The following is a 25768-nucleotide window of genomic DNA, read 5'->3' as shown; positions in this document are numbered from 1 at the left end:
TTAAAATGTAATCTTATTAAAAAGAATATACATATCATATACAACCTCAAATTTTCATTTAAAATGTACATACACTAATTTCATCTCAAAATATAGAATTTAGAACTTTACAACAAAATTCACGAGACACCTTAAAATGGTTCATCTATCAATAATTAATTCTTTTTATATCTTTAACAAATATAATGATCCTTATGAAAATTAAATTTAAATGTTATGTTAAAAGAAAATGGACATGTTGAATTTGCCATTTTTTACATAAATATATGTATACTAAATATTGCATAGCATAAAAATAGATACAACAGAAAGTGCCTCTTATATTTCTTGCATTGTATTCTAATTTATTATTAATTTGATCTTGTGATTTTTCTTAGTTGTGATTTAGGTAAATTAATAATTCTTAATTTTCATGACTAAAATTAATGTTGGGATTTATTTGGGCCGAATTGCCCTCCGGCCTTTCCGACCCACTCCAGTGTCTGTTTGGTGCGCGACCTGCATCTCCGACCCAGTTCAGATGGCCCAACTAAATGTGGTTGACCCCTGTCCCCTCAGGAGTGAATCCCGGCCATTCATTTTAGGGATCACATCTGAGCTGTCCATCTTGAGTTATATATATAGTATTAACCCTCATTGTAAAGAAGTATAGATGTGCCACTGCTGAAATCTCTCTCTCTAAAATTTCGTCTACATCTAGCAAGTCTCTCTTCTCCAGTTGCCTTGTGTTCGAAGTTGGTTCTTTCCGGCCGATTTACCATTGAATGGAGAGGTGATTCTTTTGTGTGCGTAGGGGAGTGTTTGGTGAGGATTTCTACGGTTCAATTCTCCTTAAATCAACTTGTTTTATAATAGAGTGTTAGGGTTTCTTGCTTTGGGGTTGTAGACTAGGTTTTCGGTGGGTGTCCGTTAGCCGTCGACCGTTGCATAACTGTTTTTGGTTGCTCTTCATCTATGAGTATACCTTGTAAAATCTGAGGTTCAATAGTTTGTGCTTTTGTGTTCCTACTGTGTTCTTGGGTTTTTTTATTCTAATAAAAGTTCTATTTAGTTTCTTTAATCTTGTTTTCGATTTAGTTTTAAGGTACGATTCAACTGGATCTAAATTTTAGATACACTCGAGAACTGTTCCATATACTCAAAGGTGGACAAAACTTAAAATTATTTCGGAGAATTAAGAAGTCAAGAATTTGGAGATTTCGCATTTGTGATCCATTATTCGCAGTGGCATATAAACACAAGGTTATGTTGCTTTTTCAATCTACTCTTATTCATGCGTTTTCATTTCTCCTTTGATATACTTATGGTATTGTTATTCATTCAAATTTTAGCTACTATTTGGTCGGATCTATGTTTTTTATAGTCAAGATTTTTCTTATATACTCGAGGTCGGACATAAACTAAAAATTAAGTTGGAGAGAATTGACTAGTCTAGATTCAATTCATTGTTGATATTTCCATTCATTTACTTTTTAGTTACGACTCAATTGCATCTCACATTTCGATACACTCGAGATTTTTTCAATATACTTGAGGTTGGAAAAAACTCAAAACTAATTCCGGAGAATTAAGTAGTCAGGAATTTCAAGATTTTATGTTTTAGATCGTTTTAGATATATGATTTGCAGAGTGGCTTCTAAACAGTATGTTGTGTTTCTTTTTCAATCTATTCTTATACATGCATTTTCCTTTTGCTTTGTACATTGTTGGTATTGTTATTCATATAATTCTTCGCTACGATTCGACTAGATCTATGTTTTTGATATAATCAAGATTTTTTTCGATATACTCATGGTTAGAAAAATCTAAAATATTAATTCGGAGAATTGAGATGGCGAGAATAAAAGCATTGTTGATATTGCTATTCATTTAGTTTTTAGGTATGATTAAGTTGGATCTAAGTTTTTGATGAGGTCAAGATATTTTCAATATACTCAAGGTTGGAAAAAAATCAAAATTATTTCGGATAATTAAGTAGTCGAGAAATTGGAGATTTCACATTTTAGATCCATTATTTGGAGAGTGGAATTTTTTAAAAAAGTTATGTTTCTGTTACAATCTGTTCTTATGCATGCATTTTCGTTTCTGGTTTGATGCATTGTTGGTATTGATATTCATTCAATTTTTAGCTACGATTCCACCGGATCTAAGTTTTTCATATACTCAAGATTTTTTTTGATATACTTGCTGTTGGACAAAACTTCCAAACTAATTCGGAGAATTGCATAATGAGAACTTGATACATTGTTGATATCACTATTTATTTAGTTTTTAGGTACGATTCAACTGGATCTAAATTTCCGATACACTCGAGAATTGTTCAATATACTCAAAGTTGGACAAAGCTCAAAATTATTTTGGAGAATTAAGAAGTCGAGAATATGGAGATTACGCGTTTGTGATCCATTATTCGCAGAGTGGCATCTAACACAAGGTTATGTTGCTTTCTCAATCTATTCTTATTCATGCGTTTTCATTTCTCCTTCGATATACTTATGGTATTGTTATTCATTCAAGTTTTAGCTAATATCCGACCGGATCTATGTTTTTGATATACTCAAGATTTTTTTTATATGCTCAAGGTCGGACATAAACCAAAAATTAATTCAGAGAATTGACTAGTCTAGATTCGATTCATTGTTGATATTGCCATTCATTTACTTTTTAGGTACGACTCAACTTCATCTCACTTTTCGATACACTTGAGATTTTTTCAATATAGTTGAGGTTAAAAAAAAAACTAAATACTAATTCCGGAGAATTAAGTAGTCGAGAATTTCAAGATTTTATGTTTTACATCGTTTTAGATCGATTATTTGTAGAGTGGCTTCTAACCACAATGTTATGTTTCTTTTCAATCTATTCTTATACATGCATTTTCCTTTTGGTTTGGACATTGTTGGTATTTTTATTCATTCAATTCTTCATGACGATTCGACTAGATCTATGTTTTTGATGTAATCAAGATTTTTTCGATATACTCGAGGTTGGATAAAACCTCAAAATTAATTCGGAGAATTAAGATGGTGAGAGTTAAAAATATTGTTGATATTGCTATTCATTTAGTTTTTAGGTATGATTAACTTGGATCTAAGTTTTTGATGAGGTCAAGATATTTTCAATATACTAAAGGTTGGACAAAAATCAAAATTATTTCAGATAATTAAGCAGTCGAGAAATTCGAGATTTCACATTTTAGATCCATAATTTGGAGAGTCGAATTTAAAAATAAATTTATGTTTCTGTTAGAATATATTCTTATACAAGCATTTTTTTTCTTGTTTGATACATTGTTGGTATTGTTATTCATTCAATTTTTAGCTACGATTCCACCGGATCTAAGTTTTTCATATACTCAAGATTTTTTTCGATATACTTGCTGTTGGACAAAAACTCCAAACTAATTCGGAGAATTGCATAATTGAGAACTTGATACATTGTTGATATCACTATTTATTTAGTTTTTAGGTACGATTCAACTGGATCTAAGTTTTCGTTACACTTGAGAATTGTTCAATATACTCAAATTTGGACAAAACTCAAAATTATTTCGGAGAATTAAGAACTCGAGAATTTGGAGATTACGCATTTGTGATCTATTATTCGCAGAGTGGCATCTAAACACAAGGTTATGTTGCTTTTGCAGTCTATTCTTATTCATGCGTTTTCATTTCTCATTTGATATACTAATGGTATTGTTATGCATTCAACTTTTAACTACTATTTGAACGAATTTATGTTTTTTATATGCTCAAGATTTTTTTTTTATATACTTGAGGTCGGACAAAAACTAAAATTTAATTTGGAGAATTTACTAGTCTAGATTAGATTCTTTGTTGATATTTACATTCATTTACTTTTTAGGTACGAGTTAATTGCATCTTACTTTTCGATACACTCAAGATTTTTTCAATGTACTTGAGATTGGACAAAACTAAAAACTAATTCCGGAGAATTAGATAGTCGAGAATTGAAAGATTCTATGTCTTAGATCGTTTTAGATTGAGTATTTGCAGAGTAGTTTGTAAACACAATGTTATGTTTCTTTTTAAACTATTCTTATACATGTATTTTCCTTTTTGCTTTGTACATTGTTGGTAATGTTATTTATTCAATTCTTCTTTATGATTCAACTAGATCTAAGTTTTTGATGTAATCAAGATTTTTTTTGATATACTAGAGGTTGGATAAAACCTAAAAATTTCGGAGAATTAAGATGACGAGAATTAAAAGCATTGTTGATATTGTTATTCATTTAGTTTTTAGGTATGATTCACTTGGATCTAAGATTTTGATGATGTCAAGATATTTTCAATATACTCAAGGTTAGACAAAAATCAAAATTATTTCGGATAATTAAGTAGTCGAGAAATTGGATACTTCACATTTTAGATCCATTATTTGGAGAGTGGAATTTCAAAATAAAGTTATGTTTCTGTTACAATCTATTCTTATACATGCATTTTCGTTTTTGGTTTGATACATTATTGGTATTGTTATTCATTCAATTTTTAGCTACGATTCCACCGGATCTAAGTTTTTCATATACTCAAGATTTTTTTCGATATACTTGAGGTTGGACAAAAAATCCAAACTAATTCGGAGAATTGGGTAATTGAGAACTCGATATATTGTTGATATCACTATTTATTTAGTTTTTTGGTACGATTCAACTGGATCTAAGTTTTCGATATACTCGAAAATTGTTCAATATACTCAAACTTGGACAAAACTCAAAATTATTTTGGAGAATTAAGAAGTCGAGAATTTGGAGATTACGCGTTTGTGATCCATTATTCGCAGAGTGGCATCTAAACACGAGGTTATGTTGCTTTCTCAATCTATTCTTATTCATGCGTTTTCATTTCTCCTTGGATATACTTATGGTATTATTATATATTCAAATTTTAGCTACTATCAAACCGGATCTATGTTTTTAATATACTCAAGATTTTATTTATATACTCGAGGTCGGACAAAAACTAAAAATTAATTCGGAGAATTGACTTGTCTAGATTCGATTCATTGCTTATATTGCCATTCATTTACTTTTTAGGTACGACTCAACTGCATCTCACTTTTCGATAGGCTCGAGATTTTTTCAATATACTTGAGGCTGGACAAAACTAAAAACTAATTCTGGAGAATTAAGTAGTCGAGAATTTAAAGATTTTATGTTTTAGATCGTTTTAGATTGAGTATTTGCAGAGTAGTTTGTAAACACAATGTTATGTTTCTTTTTAAACTATTCTTATACATGTATATTCCTTTTTGCTTTGGACATTGTTGATATTGTTATTCATTCAATTCTTCATGATGATTCGACTAGATCTATGTTTTTGATATAATCAAGATTTTTTTCAATATACTCAAGGTTGGATAAAACCTCAAAATTAATTCGGAGAATTAAGATGGCGAGAATTTAAAGCAATGTTGATATTGCTATTCATTTAGTTTTTAGGCATGATTCACTTGGATCTAAGTTTTTGATGAGGTCAAGATATTTTCAATATACTCAAGGCTGGACAAAAATCAAAATTATTTTGGATAATTAAGTAGTCGTGAAATTAGGGATTTCACATTTTAGATCCATTATTTGAAAAGTGTAATTTAAAAATAAAGTTATGTTTCTGTTAAAATCTATTCTTATACATGTATTTCTGGTTTCATACATTGTTGTTTTTGTTATTCATTCAATTTTTAGCTGCAATTTAACCGGATCTAAGTTTTTGATATACTCAAGATTTTTTTCGATATACTTGAGGTTGTAAAAAACTCCAAACTAATTTGAAAAATTGCGTAATTGAGAACTCGATACATTGTTGATATTACTATTCATTTAGTTTTACGTACGATTCAACTTGATCTAAGTTTTCGATACACTCGAGAATTGTTCAATATACTCAAAGTTGGACAAAACTCAAAATTATTTCAAAGTATTAAGAAGTCGAGAATTTGGAGATTACGCATTTGTGATCCATTTTTCGCAGAGTGCCATCTAAACACAAGGTTATGTTGCTTTCTCAATCTATTCTTTTTCATGCATTTTCATTTCTACTTGGATATACTTATGTTATTGTTATTCATTCAACTTTTAGCTACTATCCGACCGGATCTATGTTTTTGATATACTTAAGATTTTTTTTATATACTCGAGGTCTGACAAAAACTAAAAATAAATTCGGAGAATTGACTAGTCTAGATTCGATTCATTGTTTATATTGCCATTCATTTACTTTTTATGTATGACTCAACTGCATCTTACTTTTCGATACACTCGAGATTTTTTCAATATACTTGAGGCTGGACAATACTAAAAACCAATTCCGGAGAATTAAGTAGTCGAGAATTTAAAGATTTTATGTTTTAGATCGTTTTAGATTGATTATTTGCATAGTAGCTTCTAAACACAATGTTATGTTTCTTTTTCAAACTATTCTTATACATGCATTTTCCTTTTTGCTTTGGACATTGTTGATATTGTTATTCATTCAATTCTTCACGATGAGTCGACTAGATCTAAGATTTTGATGTAATTAAGATTTTTTTTGATATACTCGAGGTTGGATAAAACCTCAAAATTAATTCAGAGAACTAAGATGGCAAGAACTTAAAGCATTTTTGATATTGCTATTCATTTAGTTTTTAGGTATGATTCACTTGGATCTAAGTTTTTGATAAGGTCAAAATATTTCCAATATACTCAAGGTTGGACAAAAATCAAAATAATTTTGGATAATTAAGTACTCGAGAAATTGGAGATGTCACATTTTAGATCCATTTTTTGAAGAGTAGAATTTAAAAATAAAGTTATGTTTCTATTACAATCTATTCTTATACATGCATTTTTATTTCTGGTTTCATACATTGTTGGTTTTGTTATTCATTCAATTTTTAGCTGCAATTTAATTGGATCTAAGTTTTTGATATACTCAAGATTTTTTTCGATATACTTGAGGTTGTATAAAAACTCCAAACTAATTTGAAAAAGTGCATAATTTAGAACTCGATTCATTGTTGATATTACTAGTTATTTAGTTTTTAGGTACGATTCAACTGGCTCTAAGTTTTTGATACACTCGAGAATTGTTCAATATACTCAAAGTTGGACAAAAATCAAAATTATTTCGGAGAATTAAGAAGTCGAGAATTCAGAGATTACACATTTGTTATCCATTATTCGCAGAGTGCCATCTAAACACAAGGTTATGTTGCTTTCTCAATCTATTCTTATTCATGTGTTTTCATTTCTCCTTGGATATACTTATGGTATTGTTATTCATTCAACTTTTAGCTACTATTCGACCGGATTTATGTTTATGATATACTCAAGATTTTTTTTTATATACTTTAAGTCGGGCAAAAAGTAAAAACTAATTTGGAGAATTGATTAGTCTAGATTCAATTTATTGTTGATATTTCCATTCATTTACTTTTTAGCTACGACTCAACTACATCTAACTTTTTGATATGTTCCAATGATTACACAAAAATCTAACATTTGTGAAATTTATTCAACCTATGCAATTTTTTTAGAAGCCATTTTTTAAACTGAAGAAGACAGGATCATCCTTGTCCATTACAAAACTGTAAGTATTTTTTTGTTTTGTTTGGTATATTTGAGTGTGTTTGTTTTGTGTTTGATGCATTTTTAATGTTAAATGTAAGGAAGTGCATCAGTAATATAAAATATAATATTTTATATTGAATTATTGATTTTTTTAGTAGATATAATATATTATGTAATTTGTGTAAATACATTTATACATGGTAATTTTTATAATATTAATTGGAAAAAGTGTCCAAACATTTTGGGTTCAGCGAAAAAACTCGTTATTTTTCTTTGCAATTTCTTAAAATATGGTCCATGATGTAATTGTTTTCCATGGTTGGTTCATTTTTCATATATGTCTTTCTTTTTTCTCAATCTGAAAATATCATTTGTAATAATTATAGTTGCAGTTATTGCACTAAATCAATAATTTGTGGGGTATGTATTTGTTTTTTCGAAGTTTTTTTTTTTGCTATTTTATAAATATTAACAAATTTTGAATTTTAAAATAATTATTAGATTATAAATTTTAATTAAAAATTAGATTCGATGATGATATTTTATCGAGAAAAACTTATTTAATATCCAAAAATTTAATCGGAAAAGAAAAGAAACATACTGCTCTCTTGATTTCAATCATTACATATAATAAAGATCGCTAGGTTTTTTTTCTTTCTCTTGACTTCGCAACCACTTCTAGCATTGAAAGAATATGTTCATCGTTTATAAAACAATGACAAATTGTATTCATTTTGGTGATATATATATGTCCGGAAAGATTAGCTTTATGTTTGATTTCTTTTTGCCTACTAGATTGATCCCAGTTTTTGACAATTTTTCTAGAGTGATCATAACTGAAGGTTAGAGTTCTATTTTCATTATTTGTGGGTTTTGGTAAGTTACAAGGATGATGATGTTCAAAACATCAAAACTGCTTTAATTGCAATAGTTTCGCGGACATAGGGTAAGAGCATTTGGTTAGATTAGTTTTGTAGTATCAAAGAAAAAAGGGTATGCCCTAATAAATCTTAAGAAAAAAAAATTTCTATAATGGAATTTTCATAATTTGCAGAAAAAATTAGTTTGAGATCATTAAAAGAGAAGGGGGGAGAAGGGTTTTAAGGAAACCTTAATCTTGATTTAAGAGCTATATTAAAATTTTTATTTTTCTTTTGAAACCATTGTTGTTACATATGAGATTTATTAAAACTTGGTATTCTCACTTTGCTTCTACATGTTTTACATGGGAGGGAGTTGCTATATAGAAACAAGATAGGCTTGACAATTTTCACAAATTGTTTCCATATATTCATGAAATTTTGTTAAAATAGCATACTATAAATTTATTTATTCATTTATATTCATGAAATTTTATTTATCTATTTGATAGATGAATTTTAGGGTGTGTTTACTTGTGATTTGATTTGATTTTGATGTTTCCTATCTAAATAGTTTTGAGGGTAAAATAATATTAAAATTGAATTTAAAGCCACAAATAAAATAGGATTTTTATATACTTAATTAATTTCTTTATCTTTCCTGGCCATATGATTAATCTTCTTTTTTTTTTTTTTTTTTTTTTTTTTATGAATGTCTGGCACAATTTAAATTATTTTTTGGACACTTATGTTTATTAAATCTAGAACCAACGTACAATATAGACAAATGGGCACTAACTTTATATGAAAATAAATCATTTTATTTAGTGCACATTTGCCTATATTATGCACTAATTATAATAAAAGTATGCATTAAAAATATTCCACTATTCTTTAAATTCTGCACTGATTATAATCAAAGTATGCATTGAGAACATTCCAATTGAGTTCAAATTAGCTAAAAAGAATGATACATTTGAACCAACACATCACGAGCTCAGTATCAACAATGGGAATATACAATGGAGTTACTATGATTAGAGACGAGAGAAGGTATTCTCGGTCGAGGCTCGAGGGGAATGACAGAGCCATCTTACTAAGAGATGAGAGAAGGGAATTGACGTCTCCTTCACTAAGGATTGGTAGAGTTCTTCTGTCCGAAATAACACCGGAGATGCTGGAATTTCTCTGTGGTGCATTGGAAGGATTGGTGCAGTCAGTGTAGCAGGAATGGGAGAGATGTGCTTTGTGCCCGTGCTGATTGGCAAGAATGTTTCCTTGGCTGGAGTTAATTTTACTGGCTCCATGATTGTAAAATTAGGATAGCTAGTAGTGATATCAAAAGGAGAACTTAGCGACGAGGCAAGCCAGGGTACTGGAAAGGAAGCCTGCAAGGGCCCATAGGAATGTGCTACATAATTCCTTATAGGTGGAATTTGGCTCGGATTCAAGGGTGAAAGAGCCTGATAATCGAAAGTGGAGCTTTTGGTCATGCTGCTCAATGGCAGTCCCTCACAAGATGGGGTATTCCACAAGGGCGATGAGAGAGGCATCAAGGGATTAACAACAGTAGATGGGATGGCCTTTGTGCCTCCTCGACTAGTCACAGAGGGAATAACTTTACTTTCATTGGAGCTCTGTCTATTAGTTTGATCTGGAGTTTTAATACCTGAAGTTTTGGAATCAATACACAATCATCAACCAACAGCCAATGACAAAGCAGATGTAACAGTGCTGTATAAGATACCTGGCCACGAAGGTAGTGCAGTTTCACTATTGTTTCCCTGGGATTTCTGATTCTGAAGCCTTTCAACACAAGCACGCCAAGCAGCTCAAAATGAAGGACGCACCGGCGAAAACCATGGCCTGTCATATATGGGTAGCTGAGGATTGATTTGCACGGCCCGTGATCATGTGCAGCTTGATGCATACCAGGTTTTGAGCTCGTGGTAAGTATAATGTTCTTGAAGCTATACTGCTTCTATTTCAATAACTGCAATCATCGTCATATTTGCAATTGCTTTTCGCTTTTGTAGGTGGACAACTCCATTTTCGATAGCTTTGAAGAGGTAGATGATGAAGAAGGTACATTCACCCCAAAGAGCTTAAAACCCCCTCCTCATTTTCCATCACATTGTTGCTGCCAATACATGCCTTCACGCCAAACAGCTTAAAACCCGACCCATTTTCTTCGGGTACATTCATTCCCTCAAGAGAACTGTTGTCTGCAACATTTGGTGTCGTCACCCCAAACAGTCGAAAATCCAACCCATTTTCCAGAGGCCCCTTCATGCCCCCATAAGCATCAGTAGCTACGTCCGTACCAAAGAGTTTGAAACTCGGGCAATTTTCCAGAGTTGTCTCAACACCATTGTTGCCCGAAACAGTAGTAGATGCCGTCACACCAAATAGTTTAAAACTCGAGACACTCTCTGTAGCTGCCCCAACACCTGCAAGAGGATCATTGCCGAATAGTTTAAAATTCGGAGCCTTCATGCCCACACTAGCATTGTCCATTCTTTGGTTTTCACAATTCCCATTGCTAGTCGCTGCACAGCCGCCGTTCTTATAGGCCACGTCGATCATGCAAACTTTCTTATCACCGCACCAACCAGGATAATTCTGACAGCCCTTCCGATAGGCCCTCCAATTCGGTGGATACTGTTACCAAAGGTTCGATAATTTATGTTGTGGATGAGCTGTCTGGCGATGAAGACTTCACTCTGACAAAGAGCCGAAAAGTGAAAAACGACGAAAGAGTTGACATCTGGGACAATGCACTTCCAAAGAAGTTCAGTTATGAGGACGAAGTCGTGCCACTGACAGACGTAGAGCAGAGAAAAGCTGAGTTGTTGAAGGAGGTGGACGATTCGATTGATGAGTTGAACTTTAACTGTGCTATGGAAGAAATGGAAACGATTACCTGCCGTGAGGTAGTCAACATGTGGCTATTCATCGGACGAACGTACTTCCTCCGTGGGTAAGTATATATGGATTGCTTCCTCAAAAGAACTAAACTCCGAATATCATCCAACTGTTGGTAACGTCAAAATTGTTCAATTTAATTTATCTATTCTCACTAATTCTGCACTACTCTGTCATTCGAAAGTAGGTCAGTGCAATTTTAGGTTGATATAAAATTCATGGCTCCCCTTGAAGAATGCCATGAAATTGGCGATTTGGAAGGAGATTCAGGGGATAGTGTCAGCATCACGAGCAGCAGAGGAAGGCGCTCCTGTGGAGTCTTCAGAGCAGCACAGAATTGGAAATCCAAAATGGAAGGCTGCAGTGAACTCTCCTCAGAGGAAGACGAAGTGGAGGAGGCGGTCAGAAATTTGTGAAGTCGAAGAAATCTTAACAGCACAGCGTTTTGAAAAGCTCCACGGACTAGCAGAAACAGCGGTGATGGAGATGACATTCCCTATTGGCTTAAGGAAATGACGAAGTTCATAACAAGGGCCAAAGAGAAGAAGACGAGGCAAAAACAATTTGAAATCTCCAAGTTCCTAGAAGAATCCATCTCGGACCACCATCTGGGATAATGCATACAGGCGAAGCTGAAGACTACCCTGCTCTTCTAAAGAAGTTCAGTTTTGAGGATGATGTGGTGCCACTGACAGAAGAGGAGCAGAGAGAAGCTGAGTTGACGAAGGAGGCGGGCGATTTTTATTGAAGAGTTGAACTTTAACTGCGCTGTGGAAGAAATGGGGACGATTACCAACCGTGAGGTATGTCATTTAGTTTCAACAGAGAATAATTGATTCGACACAGATTCAGAGTTAATTCAGCACTATTTTAATTCAGAAAGCAAATATGATAACTAGCGTTGCATTCCCGGCCTGCAGGCTGTTCAAGTGGATGAGGAGGAGGAAGACACTCAGGAGCCCAGATGTGCTCGAGGGTTAAATGAATAGACACTCAGGACTGTATTGTATCGACTGTGATCATGTAGCGATTCATCCGAAGGATGTACTTCCTTAGTGGGTAATTATATATCAATTGCTTCCTCTAAAGAACTAAAATCCGAAAATCATCCAACTGTTGGTAACATCAAAATTGTTCCATTTAATTTATATCTATTCTCACTAATTCTGCACTATTCTGTTATCCGAAACTAGGTGAGTGCAATTTTAGGTTGATTTAAAATTTGTGCAGCTACCCCTGTTTATATGTCTTCTTCTTTCTCCGTTTGCAGGTGATCAAAGCTCAAAATGCTCCGCAAAACAGGCAGAAGAAGAAGCAGGAGAATGGGCAGGGTCTGGATCTTGGCGCCATTTATCTCCCGGTGGTGGATGCTGCTGGACTAGCGGCTTTGTTTGGAGCATCAAGGCTGGTGTACGAGAAACTATCTATGAACACCAGCAAGAAGAAGGATTTGAGTTCCTCTAGAAGAACTTCGCAGGAAGTACTTATATTTCCGAGTTAAAGAACTCAAATCTACCTGGGGTGGGTGAATGCATCATTTCTCATACACCAGGTACTGGAAAGACACATCTGACGATTGTATTCCTTGAGACGTATCTAAAGATGTTTCAAACTGTCTTCCGATGATTATCATCCCAGCAAACATACTATGTACTTGGGAATCAGAGTTCAGAATGTGGAGGGCTGGGCTTCATTTCCGCAACCTGAACAATCCGGCATTCATCGGCAATGAGAGGGCGGCCGCTGACCATCTCTTTAAAGGGCCGAAGATCAGATGCCGCGATATGGAGGCTACCCGCATGGTCATTATATATTCGTGGAAGAGGGGGGGAGTCCTTTTGGGGATTAGCTACAATCGTTTCGAGAAGTTAACGGCAAAGAAGCACGTGGAGGAAGCAAATGTAGGCGAGGACAGGTGCTGAAGAGAACTTGGAAGTTCTGAGGTCAACACTTCTTGAGATGCCTGAACTAGTGATTCTTGATGAAGGCCATACTCCTCGAAACAACAGGAATAAAATTTGGACATCCGTAGTTCAGCTCAAGACAGAAAAGTGTGTCATATTGTCCAGGATGCCGTTCCAAAACAACTTCGAAGAGCTGTTCAATACCCTGAAGATCGTAAGGCCGACAGTGGCAGAAAAGATTAAGCAGGATCGGAAATTCGCTGAAATTATGCATTCAGACAAGGAAGCCCAAATCTCTCGGCCTGCTTTACTTCCCGGAGCAGTCAATCGTGTAGTGGAGAGGCTTAAAGTCTCCATCTAACGTTTGGGAACTGTCCTACAAAAGAATCTCCCTGGATTAAGAGACTGTGTAATCCTCCTGAAACCGACTGGAATGCAAAAGAAACTGATCGACAGGCTGGAACAGGAACTGTTAAGGAAACCATTTAAGAGTGAATTTGGATTCTCTATGGTATCTGTTCATCCTTACCTCACCCAAATGCAAGTCGCAAGTGCCAACCAATCGAATTGATATGCAAGCAGTCGAGGCATCAAAGCTCATTCCTGGCGAAGGGTCAAAATGCAGACACGTGTAGAATAGGTTGTGATTTGTAAAGATTTATGATGAATTTTGTATCCTTTTTAATTATTTTGACCGATTATTAATTTGCAATTGCTCTATATTTGCACTAAATGTGTTTGATTGGATAGCTTAAGTTATAAGGTTTTAAGAATGTTTTTTTAATATTTTGATATCGCATGGTCAAAATATATTCGTGGAAGAGAGGGGGAGGCCTTTCGGAGATTAGCTATGATCTTCTGGAGAAGTTAACGGCGCAGAAGCACGTGGAGGGGCAGAGGACCGGTGCTGAACAGAACTTGGAAGTTCTGAGGACGACACTTCTTCAGATCCCTGAGCTAGTGATTCTTGATGAAGGCCGTACTCCTCGTAACGACATCCATGTTGGATGTTCTAAGTAGAGGATATCGCAGTGGCGATATATTCTGGTCCCAAATTGTAAGAACAACACAATCAATCATCAGTTGTTCGCTCTCTTATTATTTTCTGTCCTCGATTTTCATGTGTAATTATTATTTGGTTCTGATTGCAGAGAAATTTGTTGGCGGGGTTGAAATGGGCGAACTAGTGCTCAACTCCATACAAAGCAAAGCTACCGTTGTGTGAAACAAATTCTAACAAATACTACATGATCTTGTGAAAGTAGAGAGTTGGAACAGAGTGCAAGGCAGGAAATCAAATTGTGTTTTCTTTTTTTTTTTGCTGAACTTTTTTGAGGGATGGGAACTATTAAGTTAACTTCTGGATTTACTCTACGTAACTACGTTCTATGTCTTGGCTCATAAATATTTTTATTATGCAACTTTCCTAACTTTTTTTTCAAATACATATTTTCTTCTCAAAAAATCACATTAAATTAAACTATAATTTAAGAAAAAATAATCAAAATAACCATATTACAAATAAAAAGTCCAAAAGAAAAAAACTCCAGTATTTAATAATATATAGTTTTTTTTCTTAAAATTATATATATATATTTACGAGCATACTATAATTCAAAAAAAAAAAAAAAAAAAAAAAAAAAAACAAACACACTGTTGACATTTTCTCATAAATAGTTGTAATCCATTTTTTGCCTAACATCTTGTACGGATTTTTTTAGTGTATGTGAAAAGTTGAATGGATAAGTAAGTTCGAACTTCTGACGTCAAACACAAATCCAAGTATGATTTAATTCTTTTTTTTGGATAAGTTAAATTCAATCATTATCTAATAAATAAAAGTCATTGTTTTCCATTCTTTCCCTGACATCTTGTACGGATTTTTTTTGTGTATGTGAAAAATTGAATACATGAGTTAGTTCCAACTTCTCAGGTCTAACCGAAATCCATGTATGATTTAATTCTTTTTGTAGGATAAGTTAAATTCAATCATTATATATAATAAATAAAAGTCATTCTTATCCATTCTTTTCCTGACATCTTGCACGGATTTTTTAGTATATGTGAAAAATTCTATAGATAAATTAGTTCCAACTTCTGACTTCTAACAGAAATCTAGTTATGATTTAAGTATTTTTGTTGGATAAGTTAAATTCAATAATTATATATAATAAATAAAAGTCATTGTTGTCCATTCTTTCCCTGACATGTTGCACGGATCTTTTCGGTGTATGTGAAAAATTCAATGGATATCTTAGTTCCAACTTTTGACGTATAATAGAAATCCAGGTATGATTTAATTCTTTTAGCTGGATAAGTTAAATTCAATCATTATATATAATAAATAAAATTAATTGTTATCAATTCTTTACCTAACATCTTGCACGGATTTTTTTGGTGTATCTAAAAAATTCAATGGAACTTCTGACATATAACAGAAATCTAGGTATGATTTAATACTTTTTGAATTCAATCATTATATATAATAAATAAAGTTCATTGTTATTCATTCTTTACCTGACATCCTGCACAAATTTTTTGAGTGTATGTGAAAAATTCAATAGATAAGTTAGTTCCAACTTCTGACAGATTCATTGTTATTCATTTTTTACCTGAAATTTTGCACGGATACTTTTGGTGTATATGAAGAATTAATAGGATAAGTTAGTTCACATTTCTGACGTCTAACATAAATCTAGGTATGATTTAATTCTTTTTGTTGAATATATTAAATTCAATCATTATATATAATAAATAAAATTCATTGTTATCCATTTTTATTTGACATCTTGCACGGATTTTTTTGGTGTATGTGAAAAAATTCAATGAATAAGTTAGTTGCAACTAATGACGTCTAACAGAAATCTAATTATAATTTAATACTTTTTGTTGGATAAGTTAAATTCAATCATTATATATAATAAATAAAATTCATTGTTATCCATACTTTACTTGACATTTTGCACGGATTTTTTTGCTGTATGTAAAAAATTCAATAGATAAGTTAGTTCCAACTTTTGATGTCTAACAAAAATCTAGGTATGATTTCAATATTTTTGTTGGATATATTATATTCAATCACTATATATAATAAATAAAATTCATTGTTATCTATTCATTCGCTGGCATCTTGCACGGATTTTTTTATGTGTTTGTAAAAAATTCAATGGATAAGTAAGTTCCAACTTTTGACGTCTAACATAACTCTAGGTATGATTTAATTATTTTTGTTGAATATATTAAATTCAATCATTATATATTGTAAACAGAATTTATTGTTATTCATTTATTCTCTGACCTCTTGCACGGAGTTTTTTGGTGTATGTAAAAAATTTAATGTATAAAATAGTTCCAACTTCTGACGTCTAACAGAAATCCAGGTATGATCTTATTCTTTTTGTTCGATAAGTTAAATTCAATCATTATATATAATAGATAAAAGTCATTGTTATCCATTCTATCCCTGACAGCTTCCACGGATTTTTTCAAAAATTCAATGGATAAGTTAGTTTCAACTTCTGACATCTAACAAAAATCTAGTTATTATTTAATACTTTTTGTTGGATAAGTAAAATTCTATCATTATATATAGTGAACAAGATTCATTGTTATTCATTCTTTACCTGACATTTTGCACGGATTTTTTTTTGGTGTATGTGAAGAATTAATTGGATAAGTTAGTTCAAATTTCTGACGTCTAACATAAATCTAGTATGATTTAATTTTTTTTGTTGTTGAATATATTAAATTCAATCATTATATATTATTAATAAAATTCATTGTTATCCATTTTTCTCTGATATCTTCCACGGACTTTTTTCGTGTATACGAAAATTTAATGCATAAAATAGTTTCATACTTGTTTTTGTTGGATAAGTCAAATTTAATCATTATATAAAATAACTAAAAGTTATTGTTATCCATTATTTCCGTGACATCTTGCACAGATTTTTTTAGTGTATGTGAAAAATTCAATGGATAAGTTAGTTGAAATTTATGACGTCTAACAGAAATCTAAGTATAATTTAATACTTTTTGTTCGATAAGTTAAATTCAATCATTATATATAATAAATAAAATTCATTGTTATTCATTCTTTACCTGGCATCTTGCACGGATTATTTTGGTGTATGTGAAAAATTCAATGGATAAGTTAGTTCCAACTTTTGATGTCTAACAAAAATCTAGGTATGATTTCAATATTTTTGTTGGATATATTATATTCAATCACTATATATAATAAATAAAATTCATTGTTATCTATTCATTCGCTGGCATCTTACACGGATTTTTTTTATGTGTATGTGAAAAATTCAATGGATAAGTAAGTTCCAACTTTTGACGTCTAACATAACTCTAGGTATGATTTAATTATTTTTGTTGAATATATTAAATTCAATCATTATATATTGTAAACAGAATTTATTGTTATCCATTTACTCTCTGACCTCTTGCACGGAGTTTTTTGGTGTATGTGAAAAATTTAATGTATAAAATAGTTCCAACTTCTGACGTCTAACAGAAATCCAGGTATGATTTTATTCTTTTTGTTGGATAAGTTAAATTCAATCATTATATATAATAGATAAAAGTCATTGTTATCCATTCTATCCCTGACAGCTTGCACAGATTTTTTCAAAAATTCAATGGATAAGTTAGTTTCAACTTCTGACATCTAACAAAAATCTAGTTATTATTTAATACTTTTTGTTGGATAAGTAAAATTCTATCATTATATATAATGAACAAGATTCATTGTTATTCATTGTTATCCATTTTTATTTGACATCTTGCACGGATTTTTTTGGTGTATGGGAAAAAATTCAATGAATAAGTTAGTTGCAACTAATGACGTCTTGCATAAGTTAAATTCAATCATTATATATAATAAATAAAAATAATTGTTATGCATTATTTCCGTGACATCTTGCACAGATTTTTTTTTGTGTATGTGAAAAATTCAATGGATAAGTTAGTTGAAACTTATATGGCTAAACCTCATCCGAACTTTCTTGCAAGTTCGAACATACTCTTTGAGATGAATAAATCACGTATGTTCCAATCCTCTAAATGTGAGCTTTCCACATTGAATTCAGCTCTCAGCGTTGTACTAGGAGGGAATTGGATGTCTCATGCTAAGACAATTTAGTGGACTTTAACATTCCCAAAAACATATTGTATGTCAGTTTCTTGGCCAATGGATGTGAGTAATTCCACTCTATACAATTCGACATACAAAGTGTCGACTTTATGATAATTCAAACAGCGCTAATATTTTAAAAATGATAAACAACACCCTCACGCCTAACCGCATACTGTCATCCTCAAGAGCCATAAAAATATTACTCTCAGCCTTGTGCACAAGTAATATTTCCAAAAATTATTATTGTAGTCAAAGCATTTGACGCACTCCACATTTAATTGCAGTCAAAATATATTTGGCTATTCTTAAAGTGTGCCCAAGTGGTTATCAAGTAATCACTAATGACCAATTCTCGTAAAAGAATTGCGAATCAATCCTTCAGAAATTAATTTATACAAAATTAATTCTATAAAGGAACAACTGATAGTACATAGCTTTATTTAAATATAACCAACATATGATGAATTGCAAGAATTTAGAACAAGTGGTTGGGAGGACTTTTTGGATGAAGTAACTAAGTTTTGTTTGGGTTATGGAAATTGTCCCCGATATGAATGATATCATTCCCAGACTATTGAGAATACTTGTTGACGCCCAAAGAAAAACACATCTTCATTATTTTCGAGTGGACGCTTTCATACAGGTATTTTATTCTTCTTTATTTATTATAAAAATTATTGCAGTATTAGTTTATATTATGAAATATTAATTTTATTTTTTTTTAACAATGTTAGGTGATCGATATTATCTCTCAAGAAATAAATCATCGGTTCACTTAATTAAACTCGAAGCTGTTGATGGGAATAGCATGTCTTAATCCCACCAATTTGTTTGCTACTTTTGATGAAGACCAGATTATTCTTCTTGCTTAGTTATATTTGAAGGATTTTTCTATGCATAATTTATCATAATTAAGACCACAACTTCAAACATTTCTACGTTATGTGAGATCAGAACCAACTTTTATTGGCCTTTGTGATATTGGAGATCTTACATAGATGATTCAAATGAATTGTAAGAGTACTGTCTATTGGATTTATCGACTGATCAAGTTGGCATTAGTTTTACCGGTCACAATTGTTGAAAGATCTTTCTCGGCAATGAATATTGTCAAATATGATTTGCGGAACATAATGGGAGATGAATATCTTACCAATTGTCTAGTGTGTTATCTTGAAAAAGGAATTTTTTGTAATTATTGAAACTGAAGCAATTTTACAAGAGTTTCAAAACATGGCTACTCGAAGAATACAAATATCGTGACAATACTAAGGTACTGTATCTTTTTTTTTTTTTTATAGTTTATTCTTTTGTCAGGTTGAATAAGTAATATTTTTTTGTCGGGTTGAATAAGTAATATTTTTTTTTGGTTTACGTAGCTGAATTTGGATTCCATTTTGGCTGGAGTTGCAATGTCTCAGGTTTGGTTGATTTCTTTATTATACTTCACAGTCGTTATTCTATTATTGTAGTAAAATCCCCTCTTATTTTCATTTATACAAGAAGACTTTAGTTTGTTATTGCTTCTTTGTAAATTTTACACTATTTAATATATATTCAACTTTTAAAAAATATTTTAATTATTTTAATTATTTTATTTTTATAACATTCAGCCCCCTTTTTTTTATTTTTATAACATTCAGCCCCTCCTACGTACTATTTCTGGTTCCGCCACTGTATGATAACATCATTTGGCTGAGAAAGAGATAAATGATTTTGAGTTTTTGTCGAACCTAGAGTATATTGATAAAATTCTGAGTGTATCGAAAACCTAGATCTAGTTGAAGTGTAGCTTAAAAAAATGAATGAATAACAGTATCCAAAATGCATCAAAGGAAAATGAGAGAGTGCATATAAGAAAAGATTGACAAAAAGCCATCTTTAGATGCCACTCACGAAAATAATGGATTTAAAAAGTGAGATCTCCGAATTCTCGAGTACTCAATTAAGGAGTGGGAAAAAAACAATATTATATCATTTTATTATAAACTTTTATTAGAAATCCACAATATCATCTTATTGAGAAGGAGATAAATAATTTCAAGTTTTTGTCAAACTTCGAGTGTATCGAAAGAATCACGAGTGTTTCCAAAATAGAAATTCAATCTAATTGTAGTTAAATCTAAATGACTAAAAACTCCAACAATGTATCAAAAGAGAAAGAGAGAAGGAAGATGATGATAGAGTAAAAAACAAACATCGCCTTAAGTTTAGATTCGGCTCTCCAAATAATAGATGTAGAAAGTAAAATTTTTAATTCCTTAAAGAGCCAATTCTAGATTTAGGAAATGTGTGTGGTTTTCTTTATATAATTAAAAGAACAATATTTCTATGAATTTATTTTAGATTATGACAAACATACGACTGAATTTTCAATGGAATAATAATAAGAGAAAGAGGTTTGAGCTTTTTCTCGTACCTAGAGTGTATCATAGAACCAAACCTCAAGTGCATAAAAAAATAGGTTCACTCTCATTTTAGCTAAAACCAAATGATAATTGCATAAAAAATCTATCAAACGAGAAATTGAAGAATATGATAATATATTGAAAAAGAGACATCACGTTGAGCTTGAATGCGACTCTCCAAATGCTTAGAGGTAGAGCTTCAATCTTCGAACTCTCAACTATTGAATTCAAGATTTGAGATATGTGAGTCACTATCTGTAGATAATTATATAGAAATTTTATTATTACCATTTATGTTCGAGGTCGGTACTACCAATTGAATTGGGTTGGGCCAAAAACGTTGAAAAATCCCGAAATGGGTAAATTTATAAATAATGGATTATAGTGTTTGCTTACTTATCTTTTAAAACTTATTTTCACATTTTTCAATGTAATCTTATTAAAAAGAATATACATATCATATACAACCTCTAATTTTCATTTAAAATATACATACACTAATTTCATCTCAAAATATAAAATTTAGAACTTTACAACAAAATTCACGAGACACCTTAAAATGGTTCATCTATCAATAATTAATTATTTTTATATCTTTAACAAATATAATGATCCTTATGAAAATTAAATTTAAATGTTATGTTAAAAGAAAATGGACATGTTGAATTTGCCATTTTTTAACATAAATATATGTATACTAAATATTGCATAGCATAAAAATAGATACAAAAGAAAGTGTCTCTTATATTTCTTGCATTGTATTCTAATTTATTATTAATTTGATCTTGTGATTTTTCTTAGTTGTGATTTAGGTAAATTAATAATTCTTAATTTTTATGACTAAAATTAATGTTGGGATTTATTTGGGCCGAATTGCCCTCGGGCCTTTCCGACCCACTCCAGTGTCTGTTTGGTGCGCGACCTGCATCTCCGACCCAGTTCAGATGGCCCAACTAAATGTGGTTGACCCCTGTCTCCTCAGGAGTGGATCCCGGCCATTCATTTTAGGGATCACATCTGAGCTGTCCATCTTGAGTTATATATATAGTATTAACCCTCATTATACAGAAGTATAGATGTGCCACTGCTGAAATCTCTCTCTCTAAAATTTTGCCTACATCTAGCAAGTCTCTCTTCTCCGGTTGCCTTGTGTTCGAAGTTGGTTCTTTCCGGCCGATTTACCATTGAATGGAGACGTGATTCTTTTGTGTGCCTAGGGGAGTGTTTGGTGAGGATTTCTACAGTTCAATTCTCCTTAAATCAACTTGTTTTATAATAGAGTGTTAGGGTTTCTTGCTTTGGGGTTGTAGACTAGGTTTTCGGTGGGTGTCCGTTAGCCGTCGACCGTTGCAAAACTGTTTTTGGTTGCTCTTCATCTATAAGAGTATACCTCGTAAAATCTGAGGTACAATAGTTTGTGCTTTTGTGTTCCTACTGTGTTCTTGGGTTTTTTTTTATTCTAATAAAAGTTCTATTTAGTTTCTTTAATCTTGTTTTCGATTTAGTTATTAGGTACGATTCAACTGGATCTAAATTTTAGATACACTCGAGAATTGTTCCATATACTCAAAGTTGGGCAAAACTTAAAATTATTTCGGAGAATTAAGAAGTCAAGAATTTGGAGATTTCGCATTTGTGATCCATTATTCGCAGTGGCATCTAAACACAAGGTTATGTTGCTTTTTCAATCTACTCTTATTCATGCGTTTTCATTTCTCCTTTGATATACTTATGGTATTGTTATTCATTCAAATTTTAGCTACTATTTGGTCGGATCTATGTTTTTGATAGTCAAGATTTTTCTTATATACTCGAGGTCGGACATAAACTAAAAATTAAGTTGGAGAATTGACTAGTCTAGATTCAATTCATTGTTGATATTTCCATTCATTTACTTTTTAGGTACGACTCAATTGCATCTCACTTTTCGATACACTCGAGATTTTTTCAATATACTTGAGGTTGGAAAAAACTAAAAACTAATTCCGGAGAATTAAGTAGTCAAGAATTTCAAGATTTTATGTTTTAGATCATTTTAGATATATGATTTGCAGAGTGGCTTCTAAACAGTATGTTGTGTTTCTTTTTCAATCTATTCTTATACATGCATTTTCCTTTTGCTTTGTACATTGTTGGTATTGTTATTCATATAATTCTTTGCTACGATTCGACTAGATCTAAGTTTTTGATATAATCAAGATTTTTTTCGATATACTCATGGTTAGAAAAATCCAAAATATTAATTCGGAGAATTGAGATGGCGATAATAAAAGCATTGTTGATATTGCTATTCATTTAGTTTTTAGGTATGATTAAGTTGGATCTAAGTTTTTGATGAGGTCAAGATATTTTCAATATACTCAATGTTGGAAAAAAATCAAAATTATTTCGGATAATTAAGTAGTCGAGAAATTGGAGATTTCACATTTTAGTTCCATTATTTGGAGAGTGGAATTTTTTAAAAAAGTTACGTTTCTGTTACAATCTGTTCTTATGCATGCATTTTCGTTTCTGGTTTGATGCATTGTTGGTATTGTTATTCATTCAATTTTTAGCTACGATTCCACCGGATCTAAGTTTTTCATATACTCAAGATTTTTTTGATATACTTGCTGTTGGACAAAAACTCCAAACTAATTCGGAGAATTGCATAATGAGAACTTGATACATTGTTGATATCACTATTTATTTAGTTTTTAGGTACGATTCAACTGGATCTAAGTTTTCGATACACTCGAGAGTTGTTCAATATACTCAAAGTTGGGCAAAACTCAAAATTATTTTGGAGAATTAAGAAGTCGAGAATATGGAGATTACGCGTTTGTGATCCATTATTCGCAGAGTGGCATCTAAACACAAGGTTATGTTGCTTTCTCAATCTATTCTTATTCATGCGTTTTCATTTCTCCTTCGATATACTTATGGTATTGTTATTCATTCAACTTTTAGCTAATATCCGACCGGATCTATGTTTTTGATATACTCAAGATTTTTTTTATATGCTCAAGGTCGGACATAAACTAAAAATTAATTCAGAGAATTGACTAGTCTAGATTCGATTCATTGTTGATATTGCCATTCATTTACTTTTTAGGTACGACTCAACTTCATCTCACTTTTCGATACACTTGAGATTTTTTCAATATAGTTGAGGTTAAAAAAAAAAAACTAAATACTAATTCCGGAGAATTAAGTAGTCGAGAATTTCAAGATTTTATGTTTTACATCGTTTTAGATCGATTATTTGTAGAGTGGCTTCTAACCACAATGTTATGTTTCTTTTTCAGTCTATTCTTATACATGCATTTTCCTTTTGGTTTGGACATTGTTGGTATTGTTATTCATTCAATTCTTCACAACGATTCGACTAGATCTATGTTTTTGATCTAATCAAGATTTTTTTCGATATACTCGAGGTTGGATAAAACCTCAAAATTAATTCGGAGAATTAAGATGGTGAGAGTTAAAAATATTGTTGATATTGCTATTCATTTAGTTTTTAGGTATGATTAACTTGGATCTAAGTTTTTGATGAGGTCAAGATATTTTCAATATACTAATGGTTGGACAAAAATCAAAATTATTTCAGATAATTTAGCAGTCGAGAAATTCGAGATTTCACATTTTAGATCCATTATTTGGAGAGTCGAATTTAAAAATAAATTTATGTTTCTGTTAGAATATATTCTTATACAAGCATTTTTGTTTCTTGTTTGATACATTGTTGGTATTGTTATTCATTCAATTTTTAGCTACGATTCCACCGGATCTAAGTTTTTCATATACTCAAGATTTTTTTCGATATCCTTGCTGTTGGACAAAAACTCCAAACTAATTCGGAGAATTGCATAATTGAGAACTTGATACATTGTTGATATCACTATTTATTTAGTTTTTAGGTACGATTCAACTGGATCTAAGTTTTCGTTACACTCGAGAATTGTTCAATATACTCAAATTTGGACAAAACTCAAAATTATTTCGGAGAATTAAGAACTCGAGAATTTGGATTACGCATTTGTGATCTATTATCGCAGGGTGGCATCTAAACACAAGGTTATGTTGCTTTTGCAGTCTATTCTTATTCATGCGTTTTCATTTCTCATTTGATATACTAATGGTATTGTTATGCATTCAACTTTTAACTACTATTTGAACGAATTTATGTTTTTTATATGCTAAAGATTTTTTTTAATTTTTTTTTATATACTTGAGGTCGGACAAAAACTAAAATTTAATTTGGAGAATTGACTAGTCTAGATTAGATTCTTTGTTGATATTTACATTCATTTACTTTTTAGGTACGAGTTAATTGCATCTTACTTTTTGATACACTCAAGATTTTTTCAATGTACTTGAGGTTGGACAAAACTAAAAACTAATTCCGGAGAAATAGGTAGTCGAGAATTGAAAGATTCTATGTCTTAGATCGTTTTAGATCCATTATTTGCAGAGTGGCATCTAAACACAAGTCTATGTTTCTTTTTCAATCTATTCTTATACATGTATTTTCCTTTTTGCTTTGTACATTATTGGTAATGTTATTTATTCAATTCTTCTTTACGATTCAACTAGATCTAAGTTTTTGATGTAATCAAGATTTTTTTCGATATACTCGAGGTTGGATAAAACCTCAAAATTAATTCGGAGAATTAAGATGACGAGAATTAAAAACATTGATGATATTGTTATTCATTTAGTTTTTAGGTATGATTCACTTGGATATAAGATTTCGATGATGTCAAGATATTTTCAATATACTCAAGGTTGGACAAAAATCAAAATTATTTCGGATAATTAAGTAGTCGAGAAATTGGATATTTCACATTTTAGATCCATTATTTGGAGAGTGGAATTTCAAAATAAAGTTATGTTTCTGTTACAATCTATTCTTATACATGCATTTTCGTTTCTGGTTTGATACATTGTTGGTATTGCTATTCATTCAATTTTTAGCT

The 25768-nt window shown here is 31.5% G+C and overlaps 2 protein-coding genes across 12 annotated transcripts in view; both read left to right on the top strand.

Annotated features, from left to right (window-relative positions):
* The window catches only part of LOC127240924 (SNF2 domain-containing protein CLASSY 4-like), a 65217-nt gene that overhangs the window by 23878 nt on the left and 15571 nt on the right, over window positions 1-25768 (top strand). The window contains exon 1 of one of the 11 annotated variants that reach the window (XM_051259791.1): window positions 3618-3628. The exons of 5 other annotated variants lie outside the window; for them this stretch is intronic. The gene's annotated coding sequence lies outside the window, so the exon portion shown is untranslated. Of the gene's footprint in view, window positions 1-3617; window positions 3629-3660; window positions 4823-5998; window positions 6010-7194; window positions 7206-22469; window positions 22481-24855; window positions 24867-25768 lie in introns of those variants that run through there. 5 more of the 11 variants (XM_051259779.1, XM_051259790.1, XM_051259787.1 and 2 more) reach the window with 5 other exon arrangements.
* LOC127240925 (uncharacterized) lies at window positions 665-14404 on the top strand. The gene is made up of 4 exons (XM_051259793.1): window positions 665-772; window positions 1113-1242; window positions 2269-2434; window positions 12626-14404. The coding sequence occupies exons 1-4, from the start codon at window positions 765-767 to the stop codon at window positions 12817-12819; spliced, it is 498 nt and encodes a 165-aa protein (XP_051115750.1). The 5' UTR covers window positions 665-764; the 3' UTR covers window positions 12820-14404.

The sequence above is a fragment of the Andrographis paniculata genome, unplaced genomic scaffold, assembly GCF_009805555.1.
Source record: "Andrographis paniculata isolate CXL003 unplaced genomic scaffold, ASM980555v1 Contig80END, whole genome shotgun sequence".
Classification (NCBI taxonomy): domain Eukaryota; kingdom Viridiplantae; phylum Streptophyta; class Magnoliopsida; order Lamiales; family Acanthaceae; genus Andrographis; species Andrographis paniculata.
Note: the sequence above shows the minus strand (reverse complement) of the source record. Positions and strands in the feature narration are given on the sequence as shown.